The sequence below is a fragment of the Felis catus genome, chromosome D2 (genome assembly GCF_018350175.1).
Source record: "Felis catus isolate Fca126 chromosome D2, F.catus_Fca126_mat1.0, whole genome shotgun sequence".
Classification (NCBI taxonomy): domain Eukaryota; kingdom Metazoa; phylum Chordata; class Mammalia; order Carnivora; family Felidae; genus Felis; species Felis catus.
In genome coordinates this window covers 30805664-30822689 of record NC_058378.1, presented here as the reverse complement: position 1 = coordinate 30822689, position 17026 = coordinate 30805664, and the positions used below count along the sequence as shown (strand labels likewise).

At 57.2% G+C, this 17026-nt stretch overlaps 1 protein-coding gene across 28 annotated transcripts in view; it reads right to left on the bottom strand.

Moving 5' to 3' along the window:
• COL13A1 (collagen type XIII alpha 1 chain) overlaps window positions 1–17026 on the bottom strand; it is a 147841-nt gene that overhangs the window by 124332 nt on the left and 6483 nt on the right. For all 28 annotated transcript variants that reach the window (XM_045040075.1, XM_045040085.1, XM_045040080.1 and 25 more), the window contains exon 2: window positions 6004–6076. In XM_045040075.1, the coding sequence (XP_044896010.1) occupies window positions 6004–6076 (73 nt within the window). The remainder of the gene's footprint in view (window positions 1–6003; window positions 6077–17026) is intronic.

The following is a 17026-nucleotide window of genomic DNA, read 5'->3' as shown; positions in this document are numbered from 1 at the left end:
GGTTCAGAGTTTGTCAGGTAGAAACAGAGAGCAAAGCAATCAAAACATCATTAGTGGATGTGAACCCATGAGACACTAGGATATGGGCAGGTGAGAAGTCCATTTTACTGAAAGAAAAAGGAGTACAGCGTAATGGGAGACAGGTCACAGAGCCCAGGCTTGAGAGACAAATGGCCTTGTCACTGGGGTGGGGTGTGTAGGAGCACTAGGGAGCCATGGATGGTTTTTGAGCCATCGAGTAGAATTGATAGGACCCAACGATGATGGCGTACATGGATGAAGGAGAAGAAGGCATTGATGTTGCCACTGGCTTGGAGCCTGGGTGTTTGGGAGATCAGATGGGCCAGGAGACAGGACTGCAAAGACAGAAGGGGAAGGTGGAGGTGGGAGAGGGGGAAAGAAGCTGACACAGCACAAAAGCCTGGGGGAAGAAAAAAGCAGAAATAGGGAGAGTTGGAATCCAATAGGAGGGTCTCTTATCAGGCTGGCCCTCAGGGATGTGCTTTAAGGAATAGCCAGGAATGACTCAGAATTAACCCGCCAATTATTTGCAAATAAAGCAGAGTTGACCTGACCACGGTATTTCTTTAGTGTAAATGTCCTCCCTAACACATCCATCAGCTCTGCACTCTTTTTCTTTATTAATGGCACCCAGGGACACTTTGGTCTAAATTCTCCCTTTTCTGGGTTAGCGGAGTCAGTGTGCGTGTTTGTGCGTGGAGGGGTCTGCTCTGTGGCAGTCCGAGAGAGGTGAGGGGGACTTTCTCCAGGCTGGAAGCTATGGCCATAGTCCCCATCCATGAAAATGTCCTGAGACTGTTGGCGGTGGGGGGATCGGGAATCTGCGGCCAGGGCAAACGGGGCAAGGCTAGACAGGGTTCAGAACATGTGGACACCAGCTCCTCTCACCACCTATGGAAAATAACCAAGTCCAGAGAGGCAGTTCCAACTCGAACATAATAGCAGCACATGAGATAATGGAGCCCTGCGCATAGGCTCACAGACTTCCGTTCCTGGAAGGGGCTTCTCTTCCCTGAAGCATCCTCCACATCATTGCTAGCATACAAGTTGGATCAGGTCACATCCCTGCTCCCCAAACCTTCTCTGACACCACATCATCTCCTGAAGGGGAACAAAGCCAGGCCGCAGGTGTTCACTGCTCTCCACGCCTGCACCCACAGCAGACATCATTAAGCGATTACCGCATAGTCTGCTGAGCCTGCATGTAGCCTCAGGATCTGACTCTGCACTCTCCAGGCAGCCACTGCTAATCGATCACCCTCGGGATGAAAACCATCTCCCTCTCTTTGGAGGAAGAGAGCTGGAACTCCTCAGCCTGGCCTTTTGCTATCTTTTCCCACCCTGATTTCAGATCACTGCTTCTACACTCCAGGTGCCTTCACCTGCTCGCCATTCCCAAACAGTCTGCCTTTTTCTTATTCTCAGAGCCTCTGTCCAGGCCGGTGTCTCAGCCCGGAATGCCCTCTATGCAGACTGCTGGTTGTCTCTCCATTATCTGTTCTTCCACGTCTGACGGCAACAGACTTGCATCTGGGCATATGGCTGCCCAGCCAAAAAAAAAAAAAAAAAAAAACTCCGCCTGGCCTCCCTTGGTCCCGGTAACCATGTGACTAAGAGCTGACCACTGGGATCCGAGCAGAAGTGATGCATGTCGGGATTTTCTTTTTCCTTCCAGTTTTGCTCTTAAAGGTTTGGGTATATATTCCCCCAGCCTCCTTCTTCTCTTACGCTAGCCAGGGATGGTGAGAACAAAACGATTGTCAGCATCACGCCACATGAAGAAGATGGCGAGGCCACCTTCCCAGCCCTGAACCACAGTCCTCCGGCCTGCTAAGGAAGGGGCCTCCCCTCTACCTTGTTAGGGCCCCTGTATCTGGAGCTCTGTTGTTACGGGGGCAGCTCAATCTATACCCTAACTGTATGCCCTCCCGCCAACCTCCAGTGCCACCTGTTCAGGGAAGTCTTCCCTGAGTCCCGAGCTCCTCTGGGATCCCTGGCACTTCGTATGCCTCTCATCAGCACACTGTCAACCAGTGGATGGCCATGGGCTCTCCCATGAGCCAGGCCGAAGGCAACTTGTCTCCTGTCTGTACCGGGGCTGGCTAAGGTGCTAATGCAAAGATCTCACCTTCCCACCCGTCATCCATGCTTTGGCAGTCCAAACCTCTTGGCCTGGTGGCCAAATCATGACTCTGGCCTACACTTCCGCCTCAGAGGCGAGGCCCCACAGCCATCTGCACCAGCGGCTCAGCTGACGAGGCTCCTTCCGTGTGAAATCCCTCACCGTGCCAACCCCACCCAGCCCCAGCATGGCGGGCCTGAAGGAGCTGCTTCCTTGATGGCTGGCGCCCATATTGTCTTGCTCTTCATTTGTTGCGAAGAACAAGGAGTGGGAGTTTCCCTAATCTTTGTATGCTTCCTCAAGTGGCCTGGGAAGTCCCACAGTGTGTGCATTGGTTCCCAAGGCCCTTCCCCTGTCCCACCAGGCCATATCCTTTGCAAACGGCCCACGCTTACTCCTCTGAACTTCTGGTGGCTGTGACTGTCCTAGTGAGGCCCAACCTTCAGCACCCTGGCCCAGGCCTGCGGGTCCATCACGGCCCTGGAAAACAACGCATGTGGCCCAGGAGCGGTCAGATCTCAGCCAGTACGTGGCTATTTTGGGACAGGGAGGATCCTGGGAGGATGCTGGCGAGGTCAGAGTAGGAAGGGAAGGAGGTGGGTTTTCTGCCCATGATTATGTGTCCTGAGCCCTCTGGAGGCCATCCAGGGGCCCAAGGCTGCCACTAGGAAGGACACACCCAGGGCTCCGCCTTAGCCCAGCCAGCCACAGAGGCAGACTGGGGGCAGGCATGGGCTCAAGATTCCAGGCTCGGATCCCAGCGGCCACAGGAGGCAGAAAGAGCGTGTGTTTATGTGTTCTGTACCAACAGCGGTGACTTCAGCATCAGGCAAGACTCAGGACACTCTCAGGGTGGGGTGGGGTGGGGTGTGTGGTGTGTGAAGGCGGGGAGGCATCAGAAACCAGCCAGAGGGCAGATGAAGAACACAGGAAAGGATCCAACCTCTCAGGAATGATCCCTGATGCTCACTTACTGAAGATGCGTTGAGCATCTCTGTACGGGCACGTTCTTAGATGCCAGCGGAAATGATGACGCTTTGACTTTGTGGGCAGCACTTTCCAGCGGTATAAGCCCTGCAAATATCAGGAACCTCAAAGTGGTTCACAAAGTGGTTTTATTAACTCTGACCCTACGGAAATAATCTGAGAGGCATCATTTAGGTGCAAGAACGAAAGTGGTGTTCTACTCGTGAGTCTGGACGCCAGAAATCCACGCTGCCTGTTTGGAGTGTCCTGGGAGCGGCCATCCATCAGTATGAAGTGCTCGGTACTGTTCCTGGCACGTAGCAGGTACCGGGTTAGGGGCAGTGGCAGCGAGCGCTGTTACTGGCAACAGCTTGGCAGCCGTGTGGCCTGCAGCCTCCAGCGTGGAGGGGGTAACTTCACCATGGGGCGAGAACCCTCGGGCTGGACGGAAGGAGAAGGTGCAGAGACCCACCCGAGAGGACCTAGCCCATCTCAGCAGATGCATTTTACTCCGCGGTTCCGTTGTCTGAGATGCTTCCACGTGGCCCTTCCAGTCCTTTCCTGCTGCTTCTCCAAAAAAGCTGGGAGAGCATCTTAGTCTCCTGATTTTTGCCTCAATTTGGGGTCCTCTTATTAAATTCTCCTGATGTTACCCACCTGTCTCTGATCTATAATTTGGGCCAAAAACTGCCCTCCGGGTGATTCTCCAACACCCTAAACACCCCTCCCAGGAGCCTTTGCTCTCTCCTCCCATCTCCTGCCTGCCGGGTCCCTGCTGGTGGCCCCTCCCCACCCCTCTGCACTGTGTCCCTCCTTCCCACCACCTCTGAGCGCACGCCCTTGCTTTACCGCTCCCTCCTCCCAGTCCGAGACCCCTGGGTCACACACAGACTCCCAGAAGTGAGGAGAGACTGGAACCTTTCCTCCTTCCTGCCACATCCCGCCCCAGCCCCGAGCCTCCCACGACTGCCTGAGCCAGACTCTCCCAAGTGCAAAATTGACGCCTGTCCCCACTTGGAGGGCAGGCGGGACACGTGAAGCCCAATCAGGAAGGAGAGGGAGAAGCCTCCGCCTCACCATAAACGTGAAGCCCATGCGGCCCCCAGCACCAGGGCACGGTGTTTGACAGGATTTCTGTGCATCTTCAAGTACAAGAGAAATTGAGGCACTGACAAGAACAGCACTTTCTAAGAATCAGGAAAAGCGCTAAGTACTTTGCATGACTGTCTCACAGAGTCTCCACCATACAGCTGCAAGGTGGCTACTAACCCCATTTGTCACACCAGGCAACTGAGACAGAGAGGTTCAGTAATTCTCTCAAAGTCACACAGCTGATAAATGTCAGAGCGGGACCCCAAACCTCTATTGTCTGTGGCTCCAAGTGTCCTGCCCTTCAGCCGCATTCTAGACTTGGAGCAGAAGGCGGTGGCAGTTGACCGAGAGCTATGGGGACAACAGGCAGGCTTAGCTGAAGCATGGGCTGCCCTAGAGGGCCCGACGCTTACGGGTGCTCCGCCCAGGCCCTGCCACCCTTCCCTCACCTTCATCCCAGCTCATTAATCTTGGCATTCTTTTGCCAACAAGTTTCCCAGATGCCAGCACTCAACGTCCTGGGCCCTGTGGGAGGGAGAGAGCTTCCCAGGACTCTGGACACCCTTTTAATTAACCCGGACGACCCTCTCCCGAAGGGGCCAGCTGAATCCCGTCATGGCCCCACCGTTTCCCGTGGTGGCGCCCTCAACAGTGACTCCGCCCCAGCTCCCCTCATTCCTCTGACAATGTGGGCTCCCCATTTCCCACACGCCCACCACCTGTTGGCCTCCTTGCCCTGGCCTGGGGACCCTGGGTGAGGACTACCGGGACCCCTGGGCGCCTGTGCCCTGTGGGGGTCCTGCCATTGTCACATGCCCGCAGAGGGTGAAAAGGAGCCTACTTGGGGCTGACAGAGGCCCTGAGCAGGGCAAGCCCCTCTGTGATTACTCGAGGGTGTCCCCACTCCTCATTGTCTCTTTCTGGAGCTTCCTTCCTGCCCCACAAAAAAAAGGATAGCCCATCCCAGTTACTCATGGAGCAGTGACACTTGTCCATCTGTCATTCTCATAGCTTAATCCGAATGACTACTCACCTAGAAGAGCCCTCGTGAGCTGTAACTGGTCACTGTCATTAACGGTGGACTGTGCCATTGAACTCACCACGCAGTAGGGAGCCCGGCACGGAGTGGGAACCCCGGGTGAGGAACACAGGAAGAGCACTAGAACAGGAGTCCTCACTAGTGATCTGAGCAGATAGGGCCGGTCGACGGCAAAAGCGGGATCCGAGTCCAGATTACCACCCCCCCCCCCCACCACCACCTTGCAGCCTCGAATCCGTGTGTGAGTATGCATTGACGCGTGTCGCCTAGATGCCGTCCAGCAAACGCACAGCGCCCTGGGCCATCCGGCTAGGGCAGGCAAGTTTGACAAGGATGGACTCATTCATTCATTTGTGTAACAATTTTGTACACCTACTGTGTGTCGGGAGCTGGGGGCACAACGGTGAACTTGACGAGCCAGGTCCCTGCCCCCCTGGGCTTCTGTCTTCTTCAACTCTGCCTAACACTTTGTAATTTTCTGAACGCAGCCATGCCCATCGTCATACGTGATTTCACCCCCTGGCGGGCTCCCCCTCCTCCCACAGAAGGGCTTACAGATGAACGAATACGTGAACAAGTGAATGACAAACGGCAGGTGGGCGGGCCAGCTGACCAGCAGAGGGGAGGTAAGCATTTCAGATCCCATCATTCCCATCTTTCACATCAACAGTGAGGCCGCGAGCAGGTGTGGTGAGATCACGCCCACTAAGGGGGCCTCCGGTTCCGGTCCCCCTCCCGGTCACCTATTCGCAGGGCTCCTTACCTGGTGGGCAGTGACACCCTGCAGACGTCTTCGGGGGGGCCTCCCGGCGCCTCCGAGAGTGGAGCTTCCATTTCTGCGAAAGGAGACAGAGAAGAGGGATCACGGATTGGAAGGCCAAGCCCTGGGAAGGGTCTGCAGGCTGGTGGGGATGGAGGGGGAGAAAGGGCCACCTGGGGGCCGGCGGGAGGACTGTTCCTGGATCAAAGACTGGCCACAGGCGTCTGCGTAATAAGAAACAGATGGAGAAGGTCCTATCTAGGGAATCTCAGTGTCTGATGTCTTCTGAGTGCTCTTAAAGAAATTAACCCCAACCCCAAGGCCCTATAAACCAGTTGTGGCCTCCCTCCCTGCGCTCCACAATCACGGGCACAATGACCCACTTTTCTCGGCTCTCTGCTAATTGTTTCCTGTCTAGGTCTGGGCTCCTGATTGATCCTGGCGTCAGGGACAGTGACTTCTGTTCTGGTGTCCCTCACAGCCAGGCACAGGCGGGCCTGGGCAGCGGTGGGGGAGAGGGGTTGAGCAGACCACCTTGTCCCCCCTATGGAAACTCTTCTTTGCAAAGCACCGAGCCAATCAGGAAGGGCCCCAAGGAAGTGGCGGCAAGAAGACCGAGGCCTCTCCTGCCCTCGCAGCTGCCATTTCCGTGGTGGCGATGGACAGGCACACGGCTGTAAGCACCAGCATCCCAACTTTTCAAAGGGCAGTGCGCCGAGCGCCTCGGTCCCCCAGCCACACAGCGTGGGCCACACTGGCACAGAGGCTACAAGGGACGCTTCCGGGGCGAGGCTGTCCGCGTTCCTACGCAGTCCTCCGACCCTGAGCAGGATTAAGCCTCGCTGGGTTAATGGGAGGATTGAATGGTCGATGCAGAGAAGGATCGGAGCCTGCCCGCCCCCCACCCCCACCCCTGCCAGGAGACACACACACGATGCGTTGGCTCTTGTCACACTCCCAGGTTACAGGTGAGGAACCCCACGCACAGGGCGGGGAGACTGACACGGCCAAGGTCAGAGGTGGAGTATGGCAGGCACCGGGCTCGGATGCTAGTTGGGCAGGTAGAACCCGGTAGCCCCGGGGCCAAGTTAGCCTCTAGATGTGTTTTATTCGGTTCCTCCAGTGATGGTTTTTTTTTTCATTGACTTTGTTTCCAGTAGTTTGAAGTGACTGATTTCACATGTAAAGCTGCCACAGCCACAGCCACAGCCACAGCCACAGCCACAGCCACAGCCACCGTGGCTCGCAGGCGCTGACTCTGACCGGTATACTGAGGTCCCTGCATGCGAAGCAGGTGGGAGGCCAGCGGCCCAGCCCCCAATGTACATTTCTCCATCGTCTGCCTCCTCAGTGCTGTGTGGTTCTGCCGCTCAGGCTGGGCCCCGGGAGAGGTAAACTCTCACAGTCTAACTCTAAGGGAGATTTCATAGTGATCTCATTTTCTACGTCAGGAAACGGAGGCTCAGAGAGGCTGAGTGACCTGGTGGAGTCACACAGCTGTGTCCGCGGTGGGTCTGGGATGAGACCTCAGATCTTTTGACCCAAAGTCCACTCCATCCTGCTGGAGAGAGGTGCACGACGCCCCCGCGCGAGAGAGTACAGCAGACCAGGCGGTGGGGGTTGCGGGGGGGGGGGGGGGTTGCTGGGCAGAGGCTCTGAAGGCAGAAGGGGGCTGAAGGTCAACATAGACAGGAGGGAGGGGAAGGGAAGAATGTTCCAAAGGGGAGGCCCTGGCTCACAAAGGGCGGCTGACACACACATATTAGGTAGGCAGATGTTGAGGTCAGGCTGCGGGTGGATCCTTACCAAGCAAACAAATGACCCCCCAGCACAAAGTCTAGTGAAGGGCCCAGCTCTGAGCCCAGCTCACGAATCCACTCATCGCTGGGGGACCACGGGCATCCACCTGCAACCTTCCCACCAATAACCTGTGGGCTCTTCAAGGGGCTTATTTGTGGCTGTGCCCGGCACACAGTAGGCATGTGACTTACGTCCGCTAACAGGCAGGGCCAGCCAGTGAGTGACAAGCCAAGGCCAGCTGGGTTTGCACAGGGTGGCGCTCCCTCAACCCCAGCGACATGCCAAGCAGAGGTTGTTGGGTCCTGGAGCTAGAGAATGCAACGCAAGGGGTGGACGGGGCCCCTGCCTTCGCGGGGCTCACCTTCTGGTGGGGGAGACAGAGAAACAAACAAGCAACCAATTCAGTGGTAAGTGTGGCAGAGAAAAATAAAGTAGGGTAAAGCGGACAGAGTGATGGCAGGAGGTGTTGGAAACTCGGGGGTCAGAGAAGGGGTCTCTGTGGAGGGGACGTTCAGCGCTGACCTGGCGCGAGCAAGGAAATGAATCATGCGCAGACGTGGAGGGGGTGTGTTCCAGGCGGAAGGAAGCAGAAGCAAAGGCCCTGAGACAGACGGCGCAGAGGATTAAGGGTGTCAGAGGGGGTCGGGGCAGCATGGCTGGAGGGCTGAGCGCGGTGGGAGGGCACAGGGCAGGGCACTGGCAAAGGCTGAATTTATAGTGACACGGGCCCCTGATTTTCCATGCCCTCTTGACAGCCAGGAAACGTGCTGCTTACGGTTGCATGCTGTGGCCTTGCTCTAATTCGCTACCGTTATCCCGGATGAGAGCCCAGCAGGTGCTCGGTGCTTCCCTGGATCCTTCAGCTCCCGGGCCCTGCTTCTCCCGCCTCCTTCCTTCCCAACCCCAGCGCCCTTCCCCCAACGTCCCTGTCAACCGATGACCCTGAGAAAACAGAAGCAGCCAGAAGAGGCCTGCCAGGGGCTCCCGCCACCGTGCACACCCGCCCACATGCGCCTGCGACGGCACCTGCCCCTTCTCTCTGCTTCTCCCACGTGAGGCCAACCCTGCACCTGCATGCACACCAGGCTTTCCCCGCCCACCCACATCAGCAGTTCCCTGCTCTAGGCTCCATCCGGGGCTCTCATCAGGCTCGGCCTTTGCTATAAAGGGCCAGCTACGGAATAGTTCCGGCTGTGTGAGCTGCACGACGACACAACCACTCAGCTGTGCTGCTGGAGGCGAGAAGCAGCCACAGAAAACACGAAACGCAAAGCTGTGTTCCGGTAAAGACACACTTACGAATACAGGCTGCGGCCGGGATGTAGCTGTCGCCTGCCCGTCCCTGATGTAATCATTAGGCAGACACGCTGCTGTTCCTCCCACCATAAGGAGAAAGGAAAAGAAAAATCCTCTCTTGACCACGCTCTTTCCCAGGCGAACTCCTGGAGCACCCCTGCAAGGCTCTGACCCTCCCTCCACCAAGCGCTGTCCCCCAGGTCGTCAGTGACCCCCATGTTGCTAAGCCCAGGGACAGTCCTTCTCATCTCAGCCTGTGACAGTGTTCGCTCGCCCCTCCTTCTTCCTGACACACCCTCTCCACCTGGCTGCCAGGACGCCACCCTCCCAGTTTCCCTCCTGCCAGTCCGTGCTCCTTCTGTCTCCTCTGTTGGTTCCTTCTTATCTATTTGGAGGCCGCAGGGCCCTGGCTCACCTCTTTTCTCTCTGCTCTGGCTCCTGGGGGCCCTCGCCCTGCGTCACGTCTCCTCTGTACGTGACGATGCCGCCCTCACTGCCCCGCCTGCTCGGATCTTCCTCCAAAACCAGACGCACGCATCCAGCTCCCAACTTAGCATCTCCATTGATAGGATCTCAAAATTAGCTCGGCAAAACCGGGCCCCTCATATGTCGTCCCCGCTCCCCTGGGCCTGCCCCTCCGCTGTCTTCCTCGTCACAGAGAAAGGTGACGTCATGTCGCCAGACCCTGGAGGTCATCCGTGATGCTTCCTTCGCTCTCACTCCACGCCCATTTGGCCAGCAACTCCTGTTCTCCACTTTCTGGACACATCCGGGATCCGACCCCTTTCCACCACCTCCGCACTACACCCGGTTCAAGCCTCATCATCTCTGTCCCAGTCACCGTGATAATCTCCTGGTGACCCCCTCGTGATAACCTCGGGATAACTCCCTGCCTTTAGCCTTGCCCCACAGAGCATTCTCAACATGGCCGCCAGGGGGCCACACAGGCCTCCTTGATGCTCCTGTTCATGCCAGGCTTTCTCCTACCCCAGGGCCTTTGAACTTGTTGGCCTGTCTGCTTGGGATGTTCGTTTCCTAGCTAACCACCGTCTCACTCTCAGACAGGTCTTCTCTGCCCCCAGTGCCCTCCTGCGACATACTTCCTATCCCTCCTCCTGTTTTACTTTTCTCCTTTGGATTTTGTTGCGTTGTTGGCTCATTTATCTTGCTTCCTATCTACGCTGATCACAGGAAGGTAAGTTCCACAAGGACATGGTCTGTTTTCGGCTCTCCCACTGTGTATTAAGCAAGAGATATAGCCCCTCGGGGTCTCAATTTCCTCATGTATAAAACGGGGATGACATTAGTTATCCCCGGGACTACACAGGCCAGGTAGAAGGATAAAATGAGATGAGATCAGAAAACAAAAAGAGTGTCCAGATGTGAAGAACTGGGAGCGTCATATCGCCCGTGCCTAGAACAAGGCCCGGCATATGGTAGGTGCTCAATAAACAGCGGTTGTTCATAAATCAGGAGATCTCACATCGAGGTGTGGACTTCCGATCTCTCTTATACAATGGGGCATCTGGCAGCACTGGGCCATGAAGACGACTGGGTGGTGCTGAGAGATGGCTGTCCCTTTTATGTGGGCATGTGCTGCCCAGGTCATCACAGTACCTCTCCCTGGCCGGCTTTGCTTACTTAGGCCACCAGCCTGGCCCCCTTAGGCATCCGAGCTTGAGACCCCTGGTGAGAAATGTCCAAGAGGAGGCTCAGGGGTGGGTGGAGAACCTGCCAAGACTCCAGCGTGGACCCCCAGTCACCCTGGATGGAGCAGCCCTCCTGCTCCACCCCTGCTGGCGGCCAGGGCCTCCTGGAATGCCCCACGTGGCCAGAGCCGAAACATGACTGCCTGATCTTTGCAGCTATTAAAATGCCTGTATCAGTATCAAAGGGAAAATGCCAGGCGGCTACTCACTCCCCCCAGAGAAGGCGGCGAGGCCTGGCCTTGGGTTTAGGGGCCACTCCCTCCCTGTGCTCAGCTCCAGGACTCTTAAAGGGCTCAGGCTCCACCTGAGCCTCTGTAATACGTGGGTGTGTCCAAGTGGTGGTGGTGGGGGGTGGAGCCCAGAGCAGGTGAGCTCCACACTCCATGGCTGTGACCTTGATCCTGGCACCTCCCCTCCCACAGGGAATCTGTAAAATGGGGCTATTGCCCCCCCTCCCCCACCAACCTCCCGGTGTTGCTGTGGAAAACGCCTTGGAAACCATAAAGAGGGTCCTGCCTGCAGCCCTGCCTTTCGACCTTGAGCTGCCCATTGACACGACCACACTGAGCAGAGCTCCAGTCCCAGCACCAGCGTCTGATTACAATGCCTGGCCCACAGCGGTGTGCCATCCCATCTGCCAGAGCCCCTTTCATCACCCCGTGCCACACGGTCACTGGGATGGCATCCTGTTGGAGATCAAGCCAGTTCTTGGAGGGCAGGGCCTGGTCTGGTGTCTCGGGTCCACACTTGAATTGGATTAATCGCTTGGAGGTCTGCCCTTCCCTGCGGTGCAGGGGGACGTGGGCTTCGGCAGAATTTGGAAAGATGGAGATGGGGGAGGGGGGGCGTTCTGGTGAGGAGCAAAGACACAGAGGCAGGACGGAGGCGGCGCAGAGCCAGTGCGTGGGCCTAATCCCAGGGATGGCTGGCGGTGGGGGCGGGGGGTGCTGGCCCCGTAGACGGGCTTTGTTAAGGGGCCAGGCCCATGGTGGAGCGCGGGGAAATCAAGACGGAGGAAATTGAGACACTCAAGCCACACCCGCCCAAACTGGACTTGCTCCGGGGGCCGGGAGGGGGTGCCATGGGGTGTGCCCAGGGAACTGTCTTCTTCCTCCCTCCACAGTCCTCTTTGTGCAACGCACTTGGCACCTGATCACAGACTCCCAGGGCCGTGAAACAGGGCCCCGAGGGGCCGCCAGATGCCACGGGCTGCCTCTGCCCCCCTGTTTCACCAGAACCGCACAGGGGCGCAGAACCCTCCAGGTTCCGCAGATCAGAAAGAGTTGAGGGAAAGGAGGTGAATGCCCCGGGGTGAGTTTTCCAGCCTTCATAGGAGAAAGTCCTTCCTTTCAGCTAACCTTCGGCCCTGCTGCTGCCTCAGGGAGTTAGGGAGTGGGGCCCTTGGAACTATGCGGATGTGGGCAGGGGCCAGGCTGTCACGAGCCTAGGACTAAAGGTTCCAGGGGCCTGGGGTAGTTTCGGGGCCCGGTGCAGGATGAAGCAGGGGTCCCCTACACAGAGCAGGGAGGGGCTGGGCTGAGAGGGCTGGAGTGGAAGCCAGGAGCCTCTACCCTCCTTCCCTCCTTCTAGCAAATGGGTACTGAGGACCTGTGCATGCAGAGCCACGGGAAATGCCAGGACACGTCGGGGCAAAGCAGACACAGAGGCTGCCCCGTGGAGCTTACTGTCCAGGCAGAGGCACCACGAACCACACACGTCAACAAGAAGCAGCCACAGTCATCGAGCTCTGGCGAGTAGGGGTGAGGCTCTACAGGCTGGGGAAGTGACGGCAGGGCAGAGACCCAAGGATAACCCCGAGGTGCAGGGAAAACGGCTGAGACCTGACACCATCATGTGCTTCTTATGAACCGGGAGGGGGGGGGAGTCCTGCACAGATGAATTCATTCAGCACTCGCAGCACCCCACTCACGAGAAACGGCACGTCGCTTGCACGGCGACGGGCAGCCAAGACGGGCAAGGCCGGATTCGAACCGGGAAGCCTGGTTCGGAGCCCATGTGCCTCCACTGCACAACTATGATGCGGGCGGGGGGGTGGGCTCTTTCTGGGAGATTGCAATACTTTTGACTGGAGGGCCAGGCACTGCTCAAAGCACTTGTTTAACTTTTTAATTTTTTTTTTTCAACGTTTATTTATTTTGGGGACAGCGAGAGACAGAGCATGAACGGGGGAGGGGCAGAGAGAGAGGGAGACACAGACTCGGAAACAGGCTCCAGGCTCCGAGCCCATCAGCCCAGAACCTGACGCGGGGCTCGAACTCACGGACCGCGAGATCGTGACCTGGCTGAAGTCGGACGCTTAACCGACTGCGCCACCCAGGCGCCCCTAACTTTTTAAATTCTAAAAGCAACACTTAATGAGAGGGAGACACTCTTATCACCATCACCCTCCCAGTTCTTAGAGGTACAACCCAAAGCACAGAGAGGTTAAGCGACTCGCCCAGTGTCACACAGCCAGTCACTAGCAGAGCTGGACTTGAACCCAGCAATCTGGCTCCAGAGTCTGTGCTCCTAGTGGTGGCAGTGTATGACCGTGTGGCTGGACTTTGAAAGTGAGGGAAGGAGGAGCCCTGAGGCAAGAGAGGGTGGCGAGGGCCATGCTCTTCAGGCCCCATGAACCACATTAAGAGATGTAGTCTCTCGCCTGATGGCAATAGGAAGTTATCAAAGAGTGTAATTAGGGGACTGTGGTGACAGTATTTAGAGCTTCCTTTTTTTTTTTTTAACGTTTATTTATTTTTGAGAGAAAGAGACAGAGTGTGAATGGGAGAGGGGCAGAGAGAGAGAGAGAGGGAGACACAGAATTGGAAGCAGGTTCTGGGCTCCGAGCTGTCAGCACAGAGCCCGACGCGGGGCTCGAACCCGCACACTGTGAGATGGTGACCTGAGCCGAAGTCGGATGCTCAACCGACTGAGCCACCCAGGCGCCCCTGAAAGATCACTCCAGCTGCTGTGTGGGTGCTGAATGGGAGAGGGCAGAGTGGAACAGGAGCAGGTGAGCTAGGAGGCTCTTGTCACAGCCCAGAAGAGCCTCGGGTAGCCTGGGTGGGGACGGGCGGGCAGTCGTAGAGAAAAGAGGACAGTCTGCAGGAGGCCGAGATGGTGCAAGCGGTGGGGTCTGGGAGGAGGTGCAGCTGGAGGCCAGTGCATCCACAGATGAAGGGGTTGCGGGGAGGGGCGGGCTCCTACTCAGTTTAGACACGTGGAGTTTGAGGTGCTTTCAGGACACGCTGGAGGGGTGGGATGGCAGGTGGAGTGACAGGCGTGGTGCTCTGACAAGACGAACACACACATTACAGCCAGAACAGTGAGCTACATGTGGTAGTGAGCTCCCTGTCACTGTGGGTATGTAAGCCTCAGAACCAGGGATATCGGGGCGGGGGCGGGGGGGGATTCCCCCCCCCCCTTCCTTCCAACACTCCTTTCCAACACTCTGATTCTATGGAGTAGGGGGGAGGCTGGAGGTAGCAGGACCATCCTCTGACCTCCCATATCACCGAGTCTCCCCCTACCCCCAGGAAACCACAAATGCCAGCTCACTGGGACTAAGGCTATTCCTGGAAGAGCCCCAGGTAAGGCCCCTTTAACCAGTCCCCTTTCTGCATCCTTGTCTCCTGAGGTCACCCTTCCCGTCCTGCCCTACAGGCCGCCTCGGCAGAGCGTGACCCGATAGAGAACACCTGACAACAGGGGCTCGAGAGGCACTGCAGCGTGACAGGCAACTGCAGGTGTAAAGTCCCTTGGACGGCGGGATGGCAGGCCCTGTCACAGCCTTCCTGGGGAAGATGTGTCCCTTGCGGGCGGCAAGGCCTCCCCGCTGTAACTGAAAGAACATAAAGGCAGGAGCCTGCTGGCAGGAGGGCCGGATGGACAGGGAAATAGCCGAGTAAAGGAAAGACTGAGACTGGACGGAGGGCATTAAGGAAGCCCGAGGCGGGGGTGGGCATGGGTGGCGAGGAGAGGCAAGGAGGCTGAAGAGGCAGGAGGGGCCCAGGCCGGGTGGACTCTAGCCACACGGGGCTTCGGGAAAACCTACAATAGACTCCAGGCTAGGAGACGGGGAGCCCCTGTGTCTCCCTGGAAAGCCGTGCCCAGCCTCTCGGGCAGGAAGTTCCTCCCCTCTGTGCGTGGCTCGCCCCTGCTCTTTGAAGGACCAGAGGAGCCCCTGCTGCCCGCAGCTGCGTCTCTGCCCTTTTCGGCCGTAAAGAATTTTCTGCAGGGAGGCCCCCACCCAGGGCAGGGGGCATTCGGCATGAGGATGTTGGGGGGGGGCGTCAGTGTGGAGCTGCGGCTGGGGTCTGCTGGCATCATGGACACCGCCCGGGAGAGCCGGGGACCCCGGTCCGCCCCAGCCTTCCCAGGCCCTCCCCAGATCCCAGCACCGTGACCCTCATGACTGCCGGCGCCAGCCTCTCGGCACTGCTCGGGACCCAGGCGAGGGGCCTGGGTGTAGTGGCACGGGTAAATGCTGTCTCTCTCCGTCTCAGGGGCTGCCAGCCACGGGACTTGCTAAATACCCCACCGCAAGACCCTACCCACAGGGACTGCATCGGGGTTCCAGGAAGGGGGTCGGCCTCGGTGGGTTTTACAGCTCCCAGCTGATGCTCTGCAGCCAGGGCCAGGTCTTTGAGGACACGCAGATACGAGAAGGAGGGGAGACTAACTCTAAAGAGTTCAGTTGTTAAAGCGCTTCTCCCCCGGCCTTGCTTCAAAAGGAGACACTCAGCTGGCTGCGTGGACAGACAGACATGTATTATTCCGCAAGGCAGCTGGAGGTAAGGGGCAGAAAGAAAGGCGAGGACAGGGTGATACACAGGAACTGGGATTGGGGCTTAGGCAGAAACTTCTGCCCGAAGGACTAGCCCGTGTCACAGGGTGAACCCCAGGTTGGGTGCTAAGCTTTCTAGAGGGCGGTTCAGCGTTCAAGAGACAAGACCTGATCCATCCCTCCTGGAAAGTTCTGGACAGTGATTTTCCTAAGGGTGTTCATCACCAAGGCCTGATGTCACAAACGACATCCTCTGGGGCATTTTACAGCAAAGATGGTCACGTAGGCCTGATGCCAAGTCAGTTCAATCAGCGCCACCGCTGTGGAAGCTGAACCAAACTGAACAGGTCCCTAGCCCCTGGTCTCCACGACCTGTCTCAGCTGGCTTAGTAGGGTATGGTACTTTCTACACATGGTGTACCACTAGCGGCCTTAGAGGGCTAGCTCTGGGGCCAGAATGCTTGGGTTCAAGGCCTGCCTCCACGACTCACTGTGTGACCTTGGGAAAGTCACTGGACTTCTCTGGGCCTCCATTTTTCTCTCCTGAAGGAACGTAAAATGAAACATATATAAAAACATAACCACTTCAGAGGATTATTTTGAGAAGTAAACGAAGTAAGAGGTGATAGAAATCTTGGAACGGTGGTCAATAAGTATTAGCTATGACTCAACGATGAGGGAGGTGGTGAGGATCACAGCTGCTATTAATTGAAAGATTTCATCTAATCCGGCAACAACCCGTGAGGAGGTCGTCATCATCTCCATTGCCCCGACCAGGACGCTGAGGCTCAGGTCACACAAGTAGCCAGCGGCAGAGGTCCATGTTGCCGTCACATGCTGTGGGCTTACCCACCTTACTGTTTTGCCCCAACCAAAAATGTGCCAGGCGCCTGGGCGGGTGGAGAGGAAACTGCTGGCCATTGGGGGTCGTGGACGGGAATGGATGGACGCTTCCAGCCGCTCTGTCCAGGCGGGAACACATCACCCTGAACCATCCCCGCTCGCCTGGCCAGCGCACTAGGGACGCAGCTCGGATTGAGGAGTTCATTTCCCCTTCGGCTGGTTGCTCTGAAACACCATTTCCAGGGCACGCCCCTGAGCAAATGCTGAGCATACAGCTGCGTCTTGGGTTGGGATGGGGGAAAGAGAGTAACCTGTAACAGAGGGACCTGAAATCGGCAACTAATTGGTGAGGGCTGCCTACATTACGCGGTCCCTGGGCTCCGTAAGGGACCTGGAGACCAGTGAGCTCTCATCCCTGCTGCTGGATTGTGCGAGATCAAATGTGAGACAAGATATTTAAAGGCAACAGAGAGGAGAACACACTGCACAATGTGCTGGAGGCAGAGCCACAGAAGGCAAATAGGGATTACGTTGCACGTTGACGCTAAGACCCAGGGAGGGGCAGTCTGGGCGGCTGTGTTGAGAAGGATTC